The sequence below is a fragment of the Manis javanica genome, chromosome 11 (genome assembly GCF_040802235.1).
Source record: "Manis javanica isolate MJ-LG chromosome 11, MJ_LKY, whole genome shotgun sequence".
Taxonomy (NCBI): Eukaryota; Metazoa; Chordata; class Mammalia; order Pholidota; family Manidae; genus Manis; species Manis javanica.
Window position 1 is genome coordinate 82,822,788 of NC_133166.1, and position 21,502 is coordinate 82,844,289.

At 36.3% G+C, this 21,502-nt stretch overlaps 1 protein-coding gene across 4 annotated transcripts in view; it reads right to left on the reverse strand.

The window, feature by feature from the left end:
* Positions 1-21,502, reverse strand: part of RC3H1 (ring finger and CCCH-type domains 1) — a 58,470-nt gene that overhangs the window by 7,728 nt on the left and 29,240 nt on the right. For 2 of the 4 annotated variants that reach the window (XM_017673687.3, XM_017673671.3), the window contains exons 11-18: positions 20,024-20,394; positions 19,403-19,570; positions 12,629-12,781; positions 9,355-9,568; positions 8,811-8,901; positions 8,557-8,689; positions 6,784-6,954; positions 698-813 (exon numbers count right to left, since the gene is read on the reverse strand). In XM_017673687.3, coding sequence (XP_017529176.2) covers positions 698-813; positions 6,784-6,954; positions 8,557-8,689; positions 8,811-8,901; positions 9,355-9,568; positions 12,629-12,781; positions 19,403-19,570; positions 20,024-20,394 — 1,417 coding nt within the window. The remainder of the gene's footprint in view (positions 1-697; positions 814-6,783; positions 6,955-8,556; positions 8,690-8,810; positions 8,902-9,354; positions 9,569-12,628; positions 12,782-19,402; positions 19,571-20,023; positions 20,395-21,502) is intronic. The other 2 variants (XM_017673682.3, XM_073216777.1) reach the window with 2 other exon arrangements.

A 21,502-nucleotide genomic window follows, 5' to 3' on the forward strand; every position in this document is an offset into this window, starting at 1 on the left:
ATTCTGACACAGATTTTAAAATGCACAATTACTACCTAGCCTTTAAGAAAAAGTGCTGGCCCCGGCTTTAGCAGATTTACAATTCTAAGAAATACTTTTAACCCAGGATAACTATGAATTTCAGTAGCCAAAACCTAAGCCTGAAAGCAACAGGGCATTATAAACTGTTGTTATATATTATCAGGAGGGCAACTCAAGGCCACACGTCAAAAGCCTCAAAATACGCTAAGAAATGATCAAGATGTGTAATCAGAATCAAATACAATATTCTTTACTGGTAAGTTGTTAAGAGCTGACATTCATCTTTCCACACCTACTGAAAAATATTGGATAATATGGGATACACCAAATTAAAATCCAGGGGGATGGGGTGGTGGGTGGGTGAGTTTTAAACAGGCTAAATGCCCAACACACTTTAAAAAGACTAGAAAGGTATACATGAAAATGTTGACTGGTTTTAAATAAAGTAAAAAACAAAGGGAAGAAAAAATTGCCATCAGAAAATTTTATTTGTTAGGTATTAAAAGGTAATTCAACCTTGCATTTGTTCTAAAACAAGTTTTGCAACTCCTAAATTTATGCAAAAATTCTTTTCTCAATGTATACCGAATAATATTTTAAAAACCAAATCATACTTATGAAGGTACCTATGTTGTGACTGGATAATATGAGACCATGAAAATAGGCTTTTCTTTACCTGAATGTCAATGTAAGGTCCTCAGCTGGAACCTTACTTTGTGGTTCTGGTTGTCCATTTTCTGCTTGCTTACTTGTATTTAATTTGCTTTTCATGTCCAAAGAACACTGATTCTCCTTTGAAAGAGAAGGAAATAAATTCAATTATCTTCTATGTAACAAAGAGACTAAATATAGATAATACAAACTGATGATCAAGAATCCTAATTAGTCTTGCAAAATGACCAAAGAAACAGGCAGACTAAAAAAGGTACATACACAAAAACATAATGGAAAGTATAACCCACTAGCTCACAATCAAAGCTGGACAGCAAGTGGGAGAATATTTCAAGTTAACATGGAAAAATCTCAAAAAAAAAAAAAAGATTTAAAAAAGAGCAAGCCAGAGAGCCCAAGATGGCTCACATCGAGGATCGGGTGTCAGATGAGGGAGAACAGTTCCAAACAAAAATGTGGTATGTGAAAATCAATAATTAAAATTAAGCAGAGATTTTTGGGAGGATGGTGGTGTGAGTAGAGCAACGGAAATCTCGTCCCAAAACTATATATATTTTTGAGAATACAACAAATAAAACTACGCCTAACAGAGACACCAGAGGATACAGTACAACAGCCAGGCTACATCTACACCTGCGAGAACTCGGCATCTCACGAAGGGGGTAAAATACAAGTCACAGCCCAGCAGGACCCAAGCGCGCCCCCCACCCCAGCTCACCGGGGGAAGGAAAGGAGTCGGGGTGGGGAGGGAGTGGAAGTGCAGGACTGCTAAATAACCAGCCCTAGTCATCCGCCCTGGGAGCACAGACACACATTGCACGGTGTGCTGGATATTCAGGAAATGGAAAAGTAAAACCTGTGAGCGGGTCCCTGCAGTTGGCTCCCCTGCGACAAAAGAAAAGCGAGTGCTTTTTGAAAGTCTTAAAGGGACAGGGGCTAAACAGCTGGATGGAATAGTCTCGGCATACTCAGCCCAGCAGGCTGGGAATCCTGGGGAACTTCAGGCGTCCAAACCCCCTGGGTGGCAACACAGCTCTGAAGCACTTCATGGCGATAAGCAGCCTATCGTTCATTCCCCCTCCCACGCGGCCCAGGAGAGCAGCCTGGGAGCGGCTGCGCCCACAGCAGCCGCTGAGAGCCGACTCCCAGTGCACAGCCACCTGGGGCAGCGCACCAAGGGGTGCCATTCTTGCAGGAGAGCACACCCAGCGTGCCTGCCTCTCTCCACAGGGCTCTGGGCTGCTCCAAGGGCTGCTCCCGGTGTGCGGGTAACCAGCACATGCAGTGGAGAAGGGCAGGGCGACCAGCAAGCAGGAGGGGACTTTGTTCTTCCAGCTAACACATGCACTACCTGCCTATGACTACCTCTATTATCATGAAAAGGCAGAAGAATTTGGTCCAGTCCCGAATCACCCAGACAACACCAGAGAGAGGCCCTGTGGAGATAGATTTAACCAATCTTCCTGAAAAAGAATTCAAAATAAAGGTCATAACCATGCTGATGGACCTGCAGAGAAATATGTAAGAGCTAAAGGATCAAGTTGGGAGGGAGAACACAGAAATAAAACAATCTCTGGAAGGACTTAATAACACACCGGATGACGTCCAAGAGGCCGTTAATGGAATAGAAATCAGAGAACAGGAATACAGAGAAGCTGAGGCAGAGAGAGATAAAAGGATCTCCAGGAATGAAAGAATATTAAGAGAAATCTGTGACCAATCCAAACGGAACAATATTCGCATTATAGGGGTACCAGAAGAAGAGAGAGAAAAAGGGATAGAAAGTGTCTTTGAAGAAATAATTGCTGAAAACTTCAGAGGGGAGGAAATAGTCAATCAGACCAGGGAAACCCACAGAATTCCCAACAGAAGAGACCCAAGGAGGACAACACCAAGACACATAATAATTAAAATGGCAAAGATCAAGGAGAAGGACAGAGTTTGAAAGGCAGCTAGAGAGAGGAAAAAGGTCACCTACAAAGGAAAACCCATCAGGCTATCATCAGACTTCTCAACAGAAACCTTACAGGCCAGAAGAGAATGGCATGATATATTTAATGCAATGAAACAGAAGGGCCTTGAACCAAGGATACTGTATCCAGCACGATTATTGTTTAAATATGAAGGAGGGATTAAACAATTCCCAGATAAGCAAAAGTTGAGGGAATTTGCTTCCCACAAACCACCTCCACAGGATATTTTAAAGGGACTGCTCTAGATGGAAGCACTCCTAAGGCTAAATAGATATCACCAGAGAAAATAAAAGCACACCAAAGAAAGCAGACCAACCAAATACTAACTAAAGGAAAAAAATGGAATCAACTATGCACAAAAGCAGTTAAAGGAAACACAAAAGAGCACAGATTAAAACACCTAACATATAAAGAATGGAGGAGGAGGAATAAGAAGGGAGAGAAATAAAGAATCATCAGACTGTGTTTATAATAGTTTAATAGGCAAGTTAAGCTAGATGGCAAGATAGTAAAGAAGCTACCCTTGAACCTTTGGTAACCATGAATCTAAAGCCTGCAATGGCAATAAGTACATATCTTTCAATAATCACCCTAAACGTAAATGGACTAAATGCACCAATCAAAAGACACAGAGTAATAGAATGGATAAAAAAGCTAGACCCATCTATATGCTGCTTATAAGAGACTCACCTCAAATCCAAAGACACACACAGACTAAAAGTCAAGGGATGGAAAAAGATTTCATGCAAACAAGAGGAAGAAAAGAAGCAGATGTTGCAGTAGTTGTATCAGACAAAATAGACTTCAAAACAAAGAAAGGAACAAGAGATAAAGAAGGACATTACATAATGAAAAAGGGGTCAGTCCAACAAGAGAATATAACCATTAAAAGTATATATGCACCTAATACACGAGCACCAACATATGTGAAAGAAATACTAACAGAATTAAAGGAGGAAATAGAATACAATGCATTTTCGTTCTAGGAGACTTCAACACACAACTCACTTCAAAGGACAGATCCACCAGACAGAAAATAAGTAAGGCCACAGAGGCACTGAACAACACACTAGAACAGATGGACCTAACAGACATCTACAGAACTCTACACCCAAAAGCAGCAGGATACACATTCTTTTCCAGTGCACATGGAACACTTTCCAGAATAGACCACATACTAGGCCACAAAAAGAGCCTCAGTAAATTCAAAAAGATTGAAATTCTACCAACCAACTTCTCAGACCACAAAGGTATAAAAGTAGAAGTAAACTGTAAATAAAAAACAAAAAGGCTCACAAACACATGAAGGCTTCACAATATGCTCCTAAATAATCAATGGATCAATGACCAAAATCAAATAGAGATCAAGCAATATAGGGAGACAAATGACAACAACAGCAAAAAGCCCCAACTTCTGTGGGATGCAGCAAAGGCAGTTCTAAGAGGAAAGTATATAGCAATCCAGGCCTTTTTAAAGAAGGAAGAACAATCCCAAATGAATAGTCTGAAGTCACAATTATTGAGATTGGAAAAAGAAGAACAAATGAAGCCCAAAGTCAGCAGAAGGAAGGACATAATAAAAATCAGAGAAGAAATAAATAAAATTGAGAAGAATAAAACAATAGAAAAAAATCAATGAAATCAAGAGCTGGTTCTTTGAGAAAATAAACAAAATAGATAAGCCCCTAGCCACACTTATGAGGAGAAAAAGAAAATCTACACACATAAACAGAATCAGAAATGAGAAAGGAAAAATCAGGATGTACCCCAAAGAAATACAAAGAATTATTAGAAAATACTATGAGAATCTATATGCTAACAATCTGGAAAACCTAGAAGAAATGGACAACTTTGTAGAAAAATACAACCTTCCAAGACTGACCAAGGAAGAAACAGAAAATCTAAACAGACCAATTACCAGCAAAGAAACTGAATTGGTAATCATAAAACTACGCAAGAAAAAATCCACAGACCAGTGGAACAGAATAGAGACTCCAGACATTAACCCAAACATATATGGTCAATTAATATTTGATAAAGGAGCCACGGACATACAATGGGGAAATGACAGTCTCTTCAATAGATGATTCTGGCAAAACTGGACAGCTATATATAAGAGAATGAAACTGGATCACTGTCTAACCCCATACACAAAAGTAAATTCAAAATGGATCAAAGACCTGAATGTAAGTCATGAAACCATAAAACTCCTAGAAAAAATCATAGGCAAAATTCTCTTGGACATGAACATGAGCGACTTGTTCATGAACATAACTCCCGGGTAAGGGAAACAAAAGCAAAAATGAACAAGTGAAACTATATCAAGCTGAAAAGCTTCCGTACAGCAAAGGACACCATCAATAGAACAAAAAGGTACCCTACAGTATGGGAGAATATATTCATAAATGACAGATCCAATAAAGGGTTGACATCCAAAATATATAAAGAGCTCATGCACCTCAACAAACAAAAAACAAATAATCCAATTAAAAAATGGGCAGAGGAGCTGAACAGACAGGTCTCCAAAGAAGAAATTCAGATTGCCAAGAGACACATGAAAAGATGCTCCACATCACTAGTCATCAGAGAAATGCAAATTAAAACCACAATGAGGTATCACCTCACACCAGTAAGGATCGCCATCATCAAAAAGACAAACAACAGCAAATGTTGGCGAGGTTGTGGAGAAATGGGAACCCTCCTATTTTTATTTCAACCATTGTGGAAAGCAGTATGGAGGTTCCTCAAAAACCTCAGAATAGAAATACCATTTTACCCAGGAATTCCACTCCTAGGAATTTACCCTAAGAAAATAGGATCACAGATTCAAAAGATATATGCACCCCTATGTTTATCGCTGCACTATTTACAATAGCCAAGAAATGATAGCAACCTAAGTGTTCATCAGTAGATGAATGGATAAAGAAGATGTGGTACATATACACAATGGAATATTATTCAGTCATAAGAAGAAAACAAATCCTACCATTTGCAACAACATGGATGGAGCTAGAGGGTATTATGCTCAGTGAAATAAGCCAGGCAGAGAAAGACAAGTACCAAATGATGTCACTCATCTGTGGAGTATAAGAACAAAGCAAAAACGAAAGGAGCAAAACAGCAGCAGACACACAGAACCCAGGAATGGACTAACTGTTACCAAACAGAAAGGGACTGGGGAGGATGGCTGGGGAGGGAGGGATAATGGGGGGAAAAAAGAGAGGAGGCATTATGATTAGCATGTATAATGAGGTGGGGGCACAGGGAGGGATGTACAACACACAGAAGACAAGTAGTGACTCTATAGCATCTTACTACACTGATGGACAGAGACTGTAATGGGATATGCAGGGAGGACTTGGTGATGGGGGGAGTCTAGTAAACATATGTTCCTCATGTAACTGTAGATTAATGATACCAAAATAAAAAAAATTTTTAAAAAGCAAGCCAAAATAACTATTATATATATTTTTTAGTATCTATACTTATTCAAAGCAGAAAAACTAAATACCTCATTTATAAGCTTAGAAAGAATGTGAACACTTTAACTACTAAAAGTCCATTACCATACAACCTGGGCCAAATGGTTCAAGCTGTGATTCAAGATGTACTGACAAAAATGTTCACAAGCTGTGAAACCAACCCTAAGCATTTCCATGGACACAATTTCACAAATAAAGAATATGCAGTTTGTACCTCATTCATAAGAAAAAGTTGTCAGTAACTTAAGGGCTATGAAAACTAGAATGTTATTTGGCGACACACTGTTAAATGACATGATGGCATTGTAAAATTAGAAACATCATTCTCTCTGCTTCTCTCCCTCAATATGTTTAGCAGAAATTTAATATTAAGTACCTTGTTTTCCCTAAATTTTTTGTAATGCAGACTCCAAAGAACACATTCAAAACAAAAGGGAATGGGAAAAAGAATGAGGACTGGGGAGGCAGCCCATTACTATGAGACTTAGTCTTAAGTCTCACCACTCACTGCAGTGCCTTGGGATGATGGTGATACAGCTCTAGATGATTCTAGAATTCTGGAGCCATGAATTCTGTAACAACTACAACAGAAGATCCCTTTTTACCCTCCCTCTCTTTTCTCACTTAACACTCACCATACTCAGTTCCCGGGTTCTCTTCCCGATTTCCCTTTCCACCTGGTGTAGTTCCAAGCTCAACTGCTCACTGGAGATCATTCCAGGCCATTTTGGAGGTGGTGGTGTGGGCTGTGACTGGCCTGCCAGGGCGTTCGCCTCCCTCTGCAACACCAGCCTGTTACTAACAGCCTAGTGCATAAAGCCAAGCACATAGACAACTCAACACACTTCTCACCATTCATAGTGTGGCCAGGACTGACTCCAGACCACAGTCTTAAGGGTCTCACCACTCAGGTATTTATTTGCAATAAAAATGTTGCAATTATAAGGCACTGTCTCCTTCTTTGAGCATGATTTAAAAAAGAAAAAATAGGAGATTTAAATTATCGAATAGCAATTTAATCTTAGCCTAAGCTGCTTTTTCAGTGTTCTTCTTATTTGAAGGTCAATTACAACTGTGCATCTCTCTCCCTTTCTTTTTTTAATTCGACTTTCTCTGAAGTAAATCCTGTATTTTATTTCAGTGAAACCTCAGCAATGGCAAGGACTTTTAACCATAGTGGTATGTAGTAGGCTTGCAAATGATGCTGACATTGTTTTGGAACAGAAAATAGGTCTAGAAATTTCAACTAAGACAAAAAGCCATGAATTATCAAGATAATGCCGCCCTTATGGAGTTAAAGGTCTTAATATTTAAAAAGTCTGAACTAAAAGATGGACACAAACACAATATTCTTTTTTTTTTTAAACATAGGCATCAGCAAGAAGTTTTGGACCAATGTAGATAAAGCAATGGCAAAAGGAGACAAAATATGAATATACTATAGGCTTTTTTATTTCTAAACCTATTGCTTACATAAAAGTACAAGCCAGACATGTGCCAAAAACAATGTCCTATTGGTCTTCCTAATAAGAAAATCTTAGAATTAGAAATTTATTTCCAAAGCAGTGCCTTACTTATTACAAATAGTTAAAATCCTAGGTAGAAACATAAAGACTAATGTACTAATGGTACCTTTTTCCTCCAGAAGGGAGCAATTATCACTAAAATGTCTTTAATTTTCCATATTCAGAGAATATGTTCTGACGTGAAGGATAATTTAAACAAAATTTAGTCTTCCTTTTGTGGTCCTTAAGGGATTTTAAAAATTGTCAGTTTTCTGTTTTCTTGTTTCTCGTAAATGTCCGGCAGCATGGTGGAAAGGACACTGACTTTGGAGTATGAATACTTGGATTCATGTTTCAACCTCTGTGAAACTCGTCTCCTTCAAACAAACTTCCTGTCAGGTACATTGTAAGGGTCAAATAATATATGTGACAGTAACTTATAAACTGAAAGAACTACATTGATGAAAGGTACTATTATTATACAGAGCCTATTTTTTTTTAAAGTAAAAACTCTTAAGCTCTTATTTGTCAAAGGTTCATAAATAAATGTTGAGGATTAAAGGGAATAACTTTTTAAATTAAAAAAATACGAGAAATTAAAAACAAAACCTTAAGCTAAATGCATTTGTTGATTAAAAAAACTGTGTATGTATATATATATACATGGGCCATCAGGAAAATAAGATAACCTATCTTCTATTCTCAGATAATGGAAATTCTGTTTCCTTCTGTCCCAGAACTGAACTTTAAGTACCTAACTTCTTTTAGAATGGACACCTATACTAACCCTTAAGAAATGCACCTTAAAATTTTGTATTCAAAGTACCTCAAAAGTTCTTCCTTTCAAAATTTCTTTGAGAACCCTTCAAAAACTGGAATGAAAAAACATCTATATGCTGGTACCTCTACTCCACGTAGCTGGGTCTGTTGGTTAATTTGGTGGTTTAGTTGCTGCAATTCTAGACGTAGCTGTTCCCTCTCAGCAGATGGGAGGGGTTTTCCATGACTGGCCACTTCTGACATGGATATTCTCTCCCTTTGGTGGGAAAGAAAATTGTGGAATAAATTTAAATTATTAAAAAAATATCATTGACCAGAAAAACAAAATAAGTTGATTAATTTTAAACGTTTGTAAAAGTAAAAAGTATGATTCATACCTCTCACTGAAGTGTCCCTGAGAAGCTATGTTTTGATGAGGTGAATATGGAGAACCTCCCCAGCCACCATGGGTTCCATATGGACCATAATCTGTAAGAGAATAATTTACTGGGGTATGATACAATTCATATGGCTGGTTCTTCTTTTAAGGTAGCTGTCATCTAAAAGGCATAGTACACAGCCATTTGGAAAGATGTCTACAAAAATGTAACAGGGTACTGAGCTCTATTTTTCCCCCCACTAAAATTATCAGTCTTTGTAATTTTTTCTTTTGTTTAAAATTTAAAAAATACAAGACATTATTTTAATAAGCAATGGTGCTACTAAAAAAACAACACAGGCAATCTTGTACATTTACTTTTAGTTTGTACCCCTAAAACTCCCTGGTTTATAATTACCTTTCGACAGGTAAAAAACCAGGAAAAAGCTTTAAGATTACTTCCTTGGAAGATCATGGAAAACCAGTAGTAAATGGGGAGTAGAGGTGGTTCTTGAAGTCAGGCATATGAACCCTCTAGATCAGCTTACATACGAAATTCCTACCTGAAATGTTAATAGATTTTGTGGGAGCTCCCTGAGGTGCCATAGCCTGCATAGGGCCAGCACCCTGATATATTGTTTTAGAAGTTCGAGAGATGGCACCAAACCGAGATACTGTTGGTCGGTCTCCAAATGGGATGAGGTCATCATCACTGGTTTCTGCTGCTCTTCTATGAAGATCCAATCGTTGCTCTCTCATTCCTTTACTCTCCACATTCTGATAAAAAAGAAAATGAGAAATCCACTCCACACTTAGATTGCTAACAATTTCTTCTAGCTCTATAATGTTAAAAAAATGAAATGTTCCTACTGGTAAGACTAAAATTATTAGTTGCTTTTTCATATAAAACAGTGCTTTTTATACTTCTGACCACTTTCCACGGTAAGAAATATATTTTACATCATGACCCAGTTCATATACACATTCAAATATATGTATTGCTTTGTCATATAAAACAGTGCTTTTTATACTTTTGACCACTTTCCACAAAAAGAAATATATTTTACATCATGACCTAGTACATATACACATTCAAATATATGTATGTACATATAATCTCATGACAAATATTTATCCTTACTATTTCTCTCAAATTTATCCTGTTATTCTAATTCATTTCTTTAAAAAAAGGCCTGCCTCAACTAATTTAAAAACTTAGCAGAAAAACACTGCTTAAAAATGTAAATGCCAAGACAAACAACAACAGATGTTGGCGAGGTTGTGGAGAAAAGGGAACCCTCCTACACTGCTGATGGGAATGTAAACTACATCAACCATTGTGGAAAGCACTATGGAGGTTCCTCAAAAAACTCAAAATAGAAATACCATTTGACCCAGGAATTCCACTCCTAAGAATTTGCCCTAAGAATGCAAGAACCCAGTTTGAAAACGACATATGCACCCCTATGTTTATTGCAGCACTATTTTCAATAGCCAAGAAATGAAAGCAACCTAAGTGTCCATCAGTAGATGAATGGATAAGGAAGATGTGGTACATATGCACAATGGAATATTATTCAGCCATAAGAAGAAAACAAATCCTACCATTTGCAATAACATGGATGGAGCTAGAGGGTATAATACCCTCTAGGCAGAGAAAGACAAGTATCAAATGATTTCACTCATCCGTGGAGTATAAGAAAAAAAGGAAAACAGAAGAACAAAACAGCAGCAGACTCACAGAACCCAAGAATGGACTAACACTTACCAAAGGGAAAGGGACTGGGGAGGATGGGTGGGAAGGGAGGGATAAGGGGGAAAAAGGGGTATTACAATTAGCACACATAATGTAGCAGGGGGGGGGGGGGCTGGACACGGGAAAGGCAGTATATACAGAGAAAACAAGTAATGATTCTATAGCATCTTACTATACTGATGGACAGTGACTGTAATGGGGTATATGGGGGACACCTGATAATAGGGGGACTCGAGTAACTATAATGTTGTTTAAGTAATTGTACATTAATGATACCAAAAAATAAAAAATGTAAATGATCTTAAAACCAGAAAAAAAAAGTAAATGCCAACATAGCCTTTTTAAGGAGATTCAAGTCAGAAATAAATAGAAGATAAATGAAAATGATAATCTAATTTCTAGACCCATGCTTCTCAAAGTACAGTCCAAGGACCAGCAGCAAGCATCAGAACCATCTGGGAACTTCTTTGAAATGCAGAGTCTCAGGACCCATCTCAATCTTACTCAATTAGAACCTGCATATTAATAGATCTCCAGATACATAAACTTTTGAGAAAGACAGGGCTAGATTTCTTTCACTCATTTGGGAGATTCCCAATTACATTTAAGTTGGGCTGACAGACATTTTTATTCTTTACTGATTTAAGGAAGTAAGTTTTATTTTGCTAGCATTTATTTTACTTTAATAACCCTTTCAGACAGTCAGGTACAAAGCAAGGGTTCTGGTCTATCTCCACCAATGCATCTCTTTCCTGTTCTTAGAGAGGCTATATTTTACAGCCTAAGAACAAAATTTCCCTAATCCCACTACAAACAAAAAGCTTCATTATTGCATTTTCCTCCTCTGTATACCTTTGTCTCTCACTGGCATCTAATTGTATCTATATTATCTATAGCTATCACTTCACTCATTTATAGTGATATTAGCATCGAAGTATTCCTTTTCTCTTACCAAGAATTGGTCTTCTCTTAACCAGCTGGACAAGTATGTCTATGAAAATCTATAAAATAACCTAGGGAACTTTTGTTAAGAGTTAATAATATGGGCAAATGGTTTAAGAATAACAGTTAAGGCACACCACCCATACGCACCATACCACTTCTAAACTTAATTTTCATGCATGTGCATAAGGGGACACAAACAAGTATGTTCACTGTAGCACTTTATGTAACAGTAAAAGACCAAAAATAACCTAAACATCCATGAGTAGGAAAATGAAGAATGACTTAAATACATTTATTGTTATCAGTTATTAACCAAATAAAGCAGTTAATATGAATGAACTTGAACTTCAGGTCTAAATTTGGATACATCTCATATAATGCTGAATGAAAATGCAAGTTGAAAAATACAATATATATATAGGTATACAAACATGCAAAACAAAAATTGTAGTGTAAAATTATCCATGAAATGATGAACTACCAAATCAGAATATAGGTTATTTCCAGGGAAGGAGAAAGAAAAATAAAATTAGGAAGGCATATACAGGAGAATTTAACTACCACTACTTCCGTAAAGCTTTCATTCCTCAAAAACTAATAAAGAAGCAATTAAGATAAAAGAGTGATATATTTTAAGATCGGGTATTAGATACATTGGTTTTACATTATGTTTTGTTAAACACTAAAATAGCATAAGTGTAATAATCTCAGTATGCCACAGCTCACTTGAAGCTAAATAGTTATAGTTCTGACCCAAATACTATTATCGTTCACTAGATTCAACTTTGTTTCAAGTTCAGAGTTGTAAAAGCTTTAATATTTTTGGATAAACAAATCCAAGATCTTGATTAATTACACAAAATAATTTGATTTTGGTTCTCAACAGCTGCTGGGTTGATCACTGGCCACACAGAAATATAATAAATGCTCTCCTTTTGTCTAGGTAATTAGAAGACTTTCTTTCTACCTGAAATAAACAAAGAAGCCATATAATTTAAATGTAATTCACCTGCATAGTTAGAATATGGCCTGAAAATCTTAAGCTCACTCATTCGTGCCTACTACACTGTAATGAGGATAACTTATTATTTTATCTTGATTTGTATTAATTATGGCTTAGTTATCATTACACATACCATCATTTCCACACTCCCTGCTGCCACAACATCTTTGGGTTTTGCATCTTTGGTTCCAATGTAGGAGCCGATGGTGTCACATGACCAGGGAGAGTACTGGCTGTAGTCATTTCCTTTGTATTTCCCAGTTACCTTCAAATCTTCATCTAAAAACTACAGATGGGAGAAAAAGAAAGATAATAGGCAAAGGATCTGTGAATAACAACACAGAGAAAGCAGGAATTTAGAACATCATGCTGAAGCAATACAATGAGGGGTATTTCATTTGTGTCATAAAAGATTTTGTAGACTACGAAAAACAAAGAGCAAGAGAAGAAAAATATTTAGCCTTTACAATTTGAGAGTGCTTCCAGTATCTTTCAAAGAATCAAGCTAGATTTTTGATGGTACTCATTCCCTTTTTTATCAGATGAGGTCAACATCTAAGAAAGCAGGACCTAAGTTTTGGTAGACCCTCCTCAATGTTTCTTTCAATAACATTCCAGATAAACAAGAACATTAAAAATTATTTAAAAAGTAATTTAAATGTTCTATATATAGTACATAATGATGTAATAACTTTTTGCTGACATCTTTCTAACAGTTAACAGTTCGTATCTTGAATAAATTCTGGCCCTTAGGTTGATTCAATGAAGTAAAAAGAGTACAATGTCTAATTTTATTTTCTCAGGATGAGTTCTGAAATTATGTTAAATCAAAACAGCTCTTCTAAGTCTAACATATTTTTACTAAAATCACAATATTCACATTTGTATAGTATTTTACAGTTTTCAAAGTGCTTTTATGTACATTATCTCATATGTTCCTCAAGTCTGTATGAGACAATATGGGTGCCCTAGCTCTATAACCTAGCTGTAACAGTAGAGTGCACTGCTAGAACCAGAACTTTAGCACTGCTTCTACTTTACCACAGATATATACATACTGATAAACTGAACTGATACCCTAGGGGATGTTGGTACATTAAGTGGCTCTATGCCTCCTCTATCCAAAAGTATCTTCTCTTTTCTGAATCATCATTACTGTCTTCCTCACTGACAGAGGGTCTGTTTTTCACAGATGTTTTCAACTACAACTCCTGTTTCCATTGTTTATACCCTTTTGTTTTTTGGGGTCCTACTTTTGTTTAAAAAATTCCATCTTCTTTTTAATTTTTCCTCCACTTACAAACTTTGTATAGAATAGCTAGTTTTCTGAATACATGACCTACTCACAAGAGTGCTTTTTTCTTTCCCTGACCATTATGTATCACACAGCTGTTTGAAAGAATGAGGTAAATTTATATACTGACATAGAAAGACATCCAGGATAATAGGTTAAGTAAAAACAAAAAACACACAATATAACACACACACATACATAGCAAACTGAATTCGAAAATACATCAAAAAGATCATCCATCATGATCAAGTAGGATTTATTCCAGGGATGCAAGGATGGTACATTTGAAAATCCATCAACATCATCCACTACATCAACAAAGAGAAGGACAAAAACCACATGACCATCTCCATAGATGCTGAAAAAGCATTTGACAATATTCAACATCCATTCATGATAAAAACTCTCAACAACATGGGTACAGAGGGCAAGTACCTCAACATAATAAAGGCCATATATGACAAACCCACAGACAACATTATACTTAACAGCGAGAAGCTGAAAGCTTTTCCTTTAAGATCAGGAACAAGACAAGGAACTCCACTCTCCCCACTTCTATTCAACATAGTATTGGAAGTCCTAGCCACGGCAATGAGACAATAGAAAGAAATAAAAGGCATCCAGATTGGCAAGGAAGAAGTCAAACTGTCCGTTTGCAGATGACATGATATTGTAAATAAAAAAACCTAAATAATCCACTCCAAAACTACTAGATCTAATATCTGAATTAGGCAAAGTTGCAGGATACAAAATTAATACGTAGACATCTGTGGCATTCTTATACACTAACAATGAACTAGCAGAGAGAGAGAAATCAGGAAAACAATTCCATTCACAGTTGCATCAAAAAGAATAAAATACCTAGGAATAAACCTAACAAAGGAAGTGAAAAACCTATACTCTGAAAACTATATGACACTCATGAGAGAAATTAAACAAGATAACAATAAATGGAAACACATTCCATGCTCATGGATAGGAAAAATTAATATGGTTAAAATGGCCATTCTGCCTAAAGCAATCTACAGATTCAATGCAATTCTTATCAAAATACCAAGAGCATTCTTCAATGAACTAGAGAAAATCATTCTAAAATTCGTTATGGAACCACAAAAGACCCCAAATAGCCAAAGCAATCTAGAGAAGGAAGAATAAAGTGGGGGGGGGATTATGCACCCCAACTTCAAGCTAAAGCCACAGTAATCAAGACAATTTGGTACTGGCACAAGAAGAGACCCATAGACCAATGGAACAGACTAGAGAGCCCTGATATAAACCCAACCATATATGGTTAATTAATATATGATAAAGGACCCATGGACATACAATGGGGAGATGACAGCCTCTTCAAAACCTAGTGTTGGCAAAACTGGAGAGTTATATGCAAGAGAATGAAACTGGATTATTGTTTAACCCCATACACAAAAGTAAACTCAAAATGGATCAAGGACCTGAATGTAAGTCATGAAACCATAAAACTTTTAGAAGACAACATAGGCAAAAATCTCCTGAATATGAGCATGAGCAACTTCTTCCTGAACAATGCATCTCCTCGAGCAAGGGAAACAAAAGCAAAAGTGAACTCATGGGACTACATCAAACTAAAAAGTTTCTGTATAGCAAAGGATACTATCAACAGAACAAAAAGGCCTCCTACACTATGGAAGAATATATTTGTAAATAACATATCCCACAAGAGGTTAACATCCAAAATATATAAAGAACTTAGACACCTCAACACCCAAAAAGCAAATAACCCAATTAAAAAATGGGCAGAGGATATGAAGAGACAGTTCTCCAAAGAAGAAATTCAGATGGCCAACAGACACATGAAAAGATGTTCCACATCACTAATCATAAGGGAAATGCAAATTAAAACCACAAAAAGGTATCACCTCACACCAGTAAGGATGACCAACACTGAGAAGACCAAGAACAACAAATGCTAGTGAGGATGCAGAGAAAGGGGAACCCTCCTACACTGCTGGTGGGAATGTAAGCTAGTTCAACCATTGTGGAAACCAATATGGAGGTTCCTCAAAAAACTAAAAATAGAAATACCATTTGACCCGGGAATCCCACTCCTTGGAATTTACCCAAAGAATACAACTTCTCAGATTCAAAAAGACATTATGCACCCCTATGTTTATTGCAGCACTTTTTACAATAGCCAAGATATGAAAGCAACCTAAGTGTCCATGAGTAGATGACTAGATAAAGAAGGTGTGGTACATATACACAATGGAATACTATTCAGCCATAAGAAAGAAACAAATCCTACCATTTGCAACAACCTGGATGGAGCTGGAGGATACTATGCTGAGTGAAATAAGCCAGGCGGAGAAAGACAAGTGTCAAATGAGTCCCCTCATTTGTGGAGTATAACAACGAAGTGTAACTGAAGGAACAAAATAGCAGCAGACTCAGAGACTCCAAGAAGGAACCAGTCGTTACCAAAGGGGAGGGGTGTGGGAGAGTGGGTGGGGAGGGAGGAAGAAGGGGATTGAGGGGTATTATGTTTAGTACATACACATGGTGTGGGGGATCATGGGTAAAACAGTGTAGCACAGAGAAGGCAAATAGTGAATCTGTGGCATCTTACTACACTGATGGACACTGACTGCATTGGGGTATGGATGGGGACTTGATAATATGGGTAAATGTAGTAACATGTAGTAACCACATTGTTTTTTCATGTGAAACCGTCATAAGAGTATATCAATAATACCTTAAAAAAACACATATACAAACCAAGATATATTATAGAAAAGTTGAAATATATAATAAACTGACAGGAATATAGAAAATGGGATTTTGGGGAAACTTCTTTCTGTGTTATATATTTTTTATAATGTATGAATTTAGCACTACTATATGTAGGTTGTTTATAATCAGAACTTATGTTTAAATGTATGCTTTGTATGTCAGTAACTAAAATAATTCCAAAGTTCCTTAATAGCCAGGTATTAATTACTGTAATTTTTATTAGAAATACAAAAATAACAAATATAAATGGTTATTACTTAACTGAATGCCTGCTATGTGCCAGATACCTTATGTCTCTAAGCTTGATTTACAAATGGAGACAACCTAAGCCTCAGGGTTCAGGGAGGCTAAGTAACTTATAAAAGATCACACACTGAGTGACACAGCTGAACATCAAAGATAAATATGTTTGATTCCAAAATTAGCTCACTTTTCACAGAGTCATGTTGCTTTCCATATTTCTTAAAAACTAGGACAGCATAACAAGGCTCAGGATGTCTCTAACATATAGTATCAAAGATATCATTTAATGTTCATACTTTACAAGTTACATTATTAGGAAATGTTATAACTTTACTAATTAACGTACACTATTGTGTTAAATTTACCCAAAGTGTTTTAGATAGGAAAGCTAGACACTGTGAACACCTTTTACTTAGTAGGTAACTTTCACTGACCCAAAAGGTTATTATTATATTATAGTGTGATATATTTCATTTCAGTTTTCATTGATAATTCATAATTTCTCAGGTAGCAATGTTGTATAGAATCATAATTCTACACATAAAGGATACAAGACATTTTCTTTACATAGTATCAACTGTAACCCTGTCAAGAAAACCTCTGATTATTTTTAAAAAACCACATATATACACACTATAAGCTGAGGCAATATGTCTAATCAACAAGATCAACTAAGCAAAACCTGGCTTTATGAAAAAACAAAATTGATAGATCCCTAGCAAGACTGACAGAGGAAAATTATAACCAATATCAAAAGTGGAAAAATGAACCCACTAAAGACCCTGTAGACATTAAAAAGATAGTAAGGCAACACTCATGATAACTATCCAGCACCATCTTACAGAAATACCAGAGCTAACCCTCAAAATTACAGTTCACTGCCCTGTAGTTAGTACAGTAGCCAGTTTACTCTAGCAATTTTATTTCAGTGTTTTTTTCTGTCTTTCACTACTATATTAGCCTATCTTTCCTATTCTTTGAATCAACTTCACAAGCTTGCTGTTTTTCTCATTACTGAGTCAAGTAAATCTTTGACATGTCTCATTTTTAAAAATAGTCTAAAACCAGGAATAGAGGGAAATTCATTAATCTGATAAAGATTATCTAAAAAAAAAGTTATAGCAAACATTGTAATGGTGAATTATTAAAGCTCCAATTTGCTCAGTGACTGGAAATAATACCTGCTTATAATTGCTTTTACTCAACACGATACTGGAGGATCTAGCTAGCACAAGGTAAAACAAAGGATTGACACAGGGATTAAAAAGGAGAAAATAAAATGGTCGTAATTCAGAGAGGACATGACTTTGTGCACAGAAAACCCAAAACAAAAACTGGAATTAATGAGGGAATTTAGCAAGGCTGCTGAATACAAGAATCAACACACAAAAATCTACTTAGAAATTTTTCTTAATATTAATAACAAAGATAAAATGTCAAAAAGAATTCCATTTAAAATAGCTTAAACATAAATTACCTAGGAATAAATTTAATTAAAGATGTGTAACACACTGAAACTGTTTGATACATGACATTACTGAGAGAAATTTTTAAAGATACAAAAGTGGCGGTACCATGTTCTTAAGACACTCAATATTGGAAAGATATCACTTCTTCTCAAGTGGAGTAAAGCCAACACTGCCCAAAGGAAAAAAATCAGAGCCATATATATAACTTAAAAATTTCTAGTAGCCATGTTAAAAGATAAAAAGAAAACAGGTTCATTAAATGTTATTAAATAAATAGGTTTATTAAATGTATAGCTAGTCTAAAATATCCAAAATATTATCATTTTCATATGTAATTAACAGAAATATATTAATGAAATATTATACTTTTGAGGGTTACTGAAACTTTAGATCCAGCACCAGTGTGTATTTTATGCTTATAGAACATCTGGATTCATAGTAGGTACATTTTAAGCTTTTAAGCACTCACTGGCCACACTTGGCTAGTAGTTACCATACTAGACAGTACAGACCCATTGATTCATGTAATCCTAACAAAACTGTAGCAGATATTTTTGAGGACAACAACATGCTAATTCTAAAATGTGTGTGAAAATTTAAGGACTAAGAACAGTAAAGGTAAACTTGAAGAAGCACAAGCCTGGAAAATGTATATACATCACCACATATTACAACTTACAAAATGACACTGAGACAATGTGGTATTGGTGCAAGGGTAGAGAACAATAACTTGCTCTCTGATTTGATGAACATGAACTTGAGTTAAGTAGTAAGGACATGGGTCCCTATGTTAGGTTCGCATCCTAAAGCACATATAATCACCATGACAAAGAGGGCCCAGTTATGATAAAGGTGACTGCACAGCACAGGGGAAAGGATGGTCTTTTCATTAAATGGTGCTGGGTGCCTTCAATGAGATATCCTTTGGGGAAAAAATAGGTATCTTGACTCCTAACACAGTATACAGAAATCAACTATAGATGGACAATAGATTTAAATGTGAAATAAATAAACCTTTTAGAAGAAAACATAGAAAGTATCTTCAGAATCTTGGGAATAGGTGAAGGTTACTTAATAGGACACAATCAATCACTGATAAAGGAGAAATTGATGAGACTAAAAATGATATGCTTACTTCCTCTTGATGGAAGGTAGGAGGCAACGTTGGTGAAGGTGCAAAAGGAGGTGGAGAAATAACCTTCCTTTCCTCTAGTTGGGCCATTATTTCCTTTCGTCTGCGATGTAGCTCATCTAGACTAGGATGGGGCTGAGGGGGAGGAGGAAGCCGGCTGTAAGGAGGCTCCTGAAAAATGCAAAGATAAGTAAAATGAAAAAAAAATTTCAGAACACATTAATTCACTAAGCACATTTTAAAAATAAGCAGCTTGTATACTCATCTTAATAAAATAAAGCAAAACAAAACAAACCAACCCCCAAAGAACTCTCAGGATTTCCCAAAGAGCTAAGTTTAAGTTTTTTTTTTCTTGGCCAGAGACCATATTTCCAAATAGGTCTAGACTTGTTAGTAAAGCCATTTTAAGTTCAGAAACTAAGAAGAGTTAGTGGGAGTGGAGTGGAAATTTTTATTTCTTAATATTCTAATTTTAAAAATGACATATCCAAATTATGAAAAGATATAAACAAAAAGAAAAAAAAAAAGCTTTCTTCAAAAAAAAAAGGATTGAATAAAGGGTTACTGCCATGGCAAAAAGGTAAAAGAAATCTATGTAATCAGAAAAAAAACCCTATAGCATACTCTGATATATGAAGGTCTGATCTGAGTTGGATGAGGAGCCACTGGATAGTAACCCTCCATCTGTTGGTATCTTTCTCTGGCTTCTGGTACATAGGATGGTACTGCTGCAGGTGGAATCTCAATGGGTATAGGACTTTCTCGGAAAATCTCCTCTCTTGCGTAAGACTGAGCAGGGTATACTCGGCGGCCGTCGTAGTGTGGTGGGTACATAGGAGGGTACTGTTGTGGCTGTGTGCCATACTGAGAGTTCACTACACGATCTTGGAGGTAAGGAGGATAATGATCCAAGTATGGGGGACCAGGTTCAGCAGCAGATGGTGGAGGTCTGACAAAGCGGGACACACACTGCGGTGGTGGAGTGTAGTACACACCTGTATAGTAACAGAAGAGGAACCAAAAGCAACAATGAGCCAATCGATTTTTCTACATAAGACTCTTCCTTATAAAATATTTCAACACTAAAGAATTAACAATCCACTCATTTCTTTAGAAGTTTTCCTCTCTGCTTATGTGGCCAGGTTAGCTTCATGAAAAATAACAAGCAAGAATGATCCTTAAAGTCACTGAAAAAACATCTATTTATAATATACAGTTGTAGACAGGCTTTCTTAATAGTCTGACCATTTATCTGGTGTGCCTTAACACAACACAAACATTGGAAAGCAAAAAATACTTCTCCATGAACCTCAGGATACATAAAACACTGACTTGCATGAGTTTTGACCATGAAATTGTCATGGCCAAACTGTCATTGTGAAACTAAACAGATGTGGCCCACAAAAGATGCATTCTGCTCATACATATCTAGCAGCTATTGCACAGCTCTAGTGTTCTTGAGACAAACAGTTGAAACAATTTCTAGACTTTTGCCTCAAATGATGTGACCCTACAGCTAGCAGGTAAGACAGAGGTTTCCTATTTCTACTGCTTCTTCACTGTTAACAGGTTCTTTTGGCAAGTAGTTCTGGAACTTATTCAGGGAGGCCCAATTGAAGCCTACTTTTCTAGTACTTCCACTGACTAGTACCCAAACTCCCATGTTAAACCTCTTTCTGCTCAATACAGCTAGAATGATTTTCTGTTGCTGGCAACTGGAAGACCAATACAGTATATTGAAGGTCACTTCAACGAAAGTAGTTAGGTTCTTCCTGCAGTGGATGTTCAAAAGGAAGATACAAATCAACTTTCCTCATACTTTCACATGTATTAATAATGCCATACCAATTTGAAACTATTTTTTTGAAAGCAGACATGTCTAATTCAAAATTAAGGCAGCCTTGAGAAAAGGAAATGAATACCATTCATCTATCCCTATTTAAAAAACAATAGCACTATATGGTTTCTGACAGATATAACACATTTAGTTTAAAAATCAGTGTTTTTTTCATATGAATTGTACATCATTCTCCATAGTATTATCATTAAAACTGGCTAATTGAAAGAATTCTCTGCTTTCTAAAATCCCTTCTTCTTCCCACC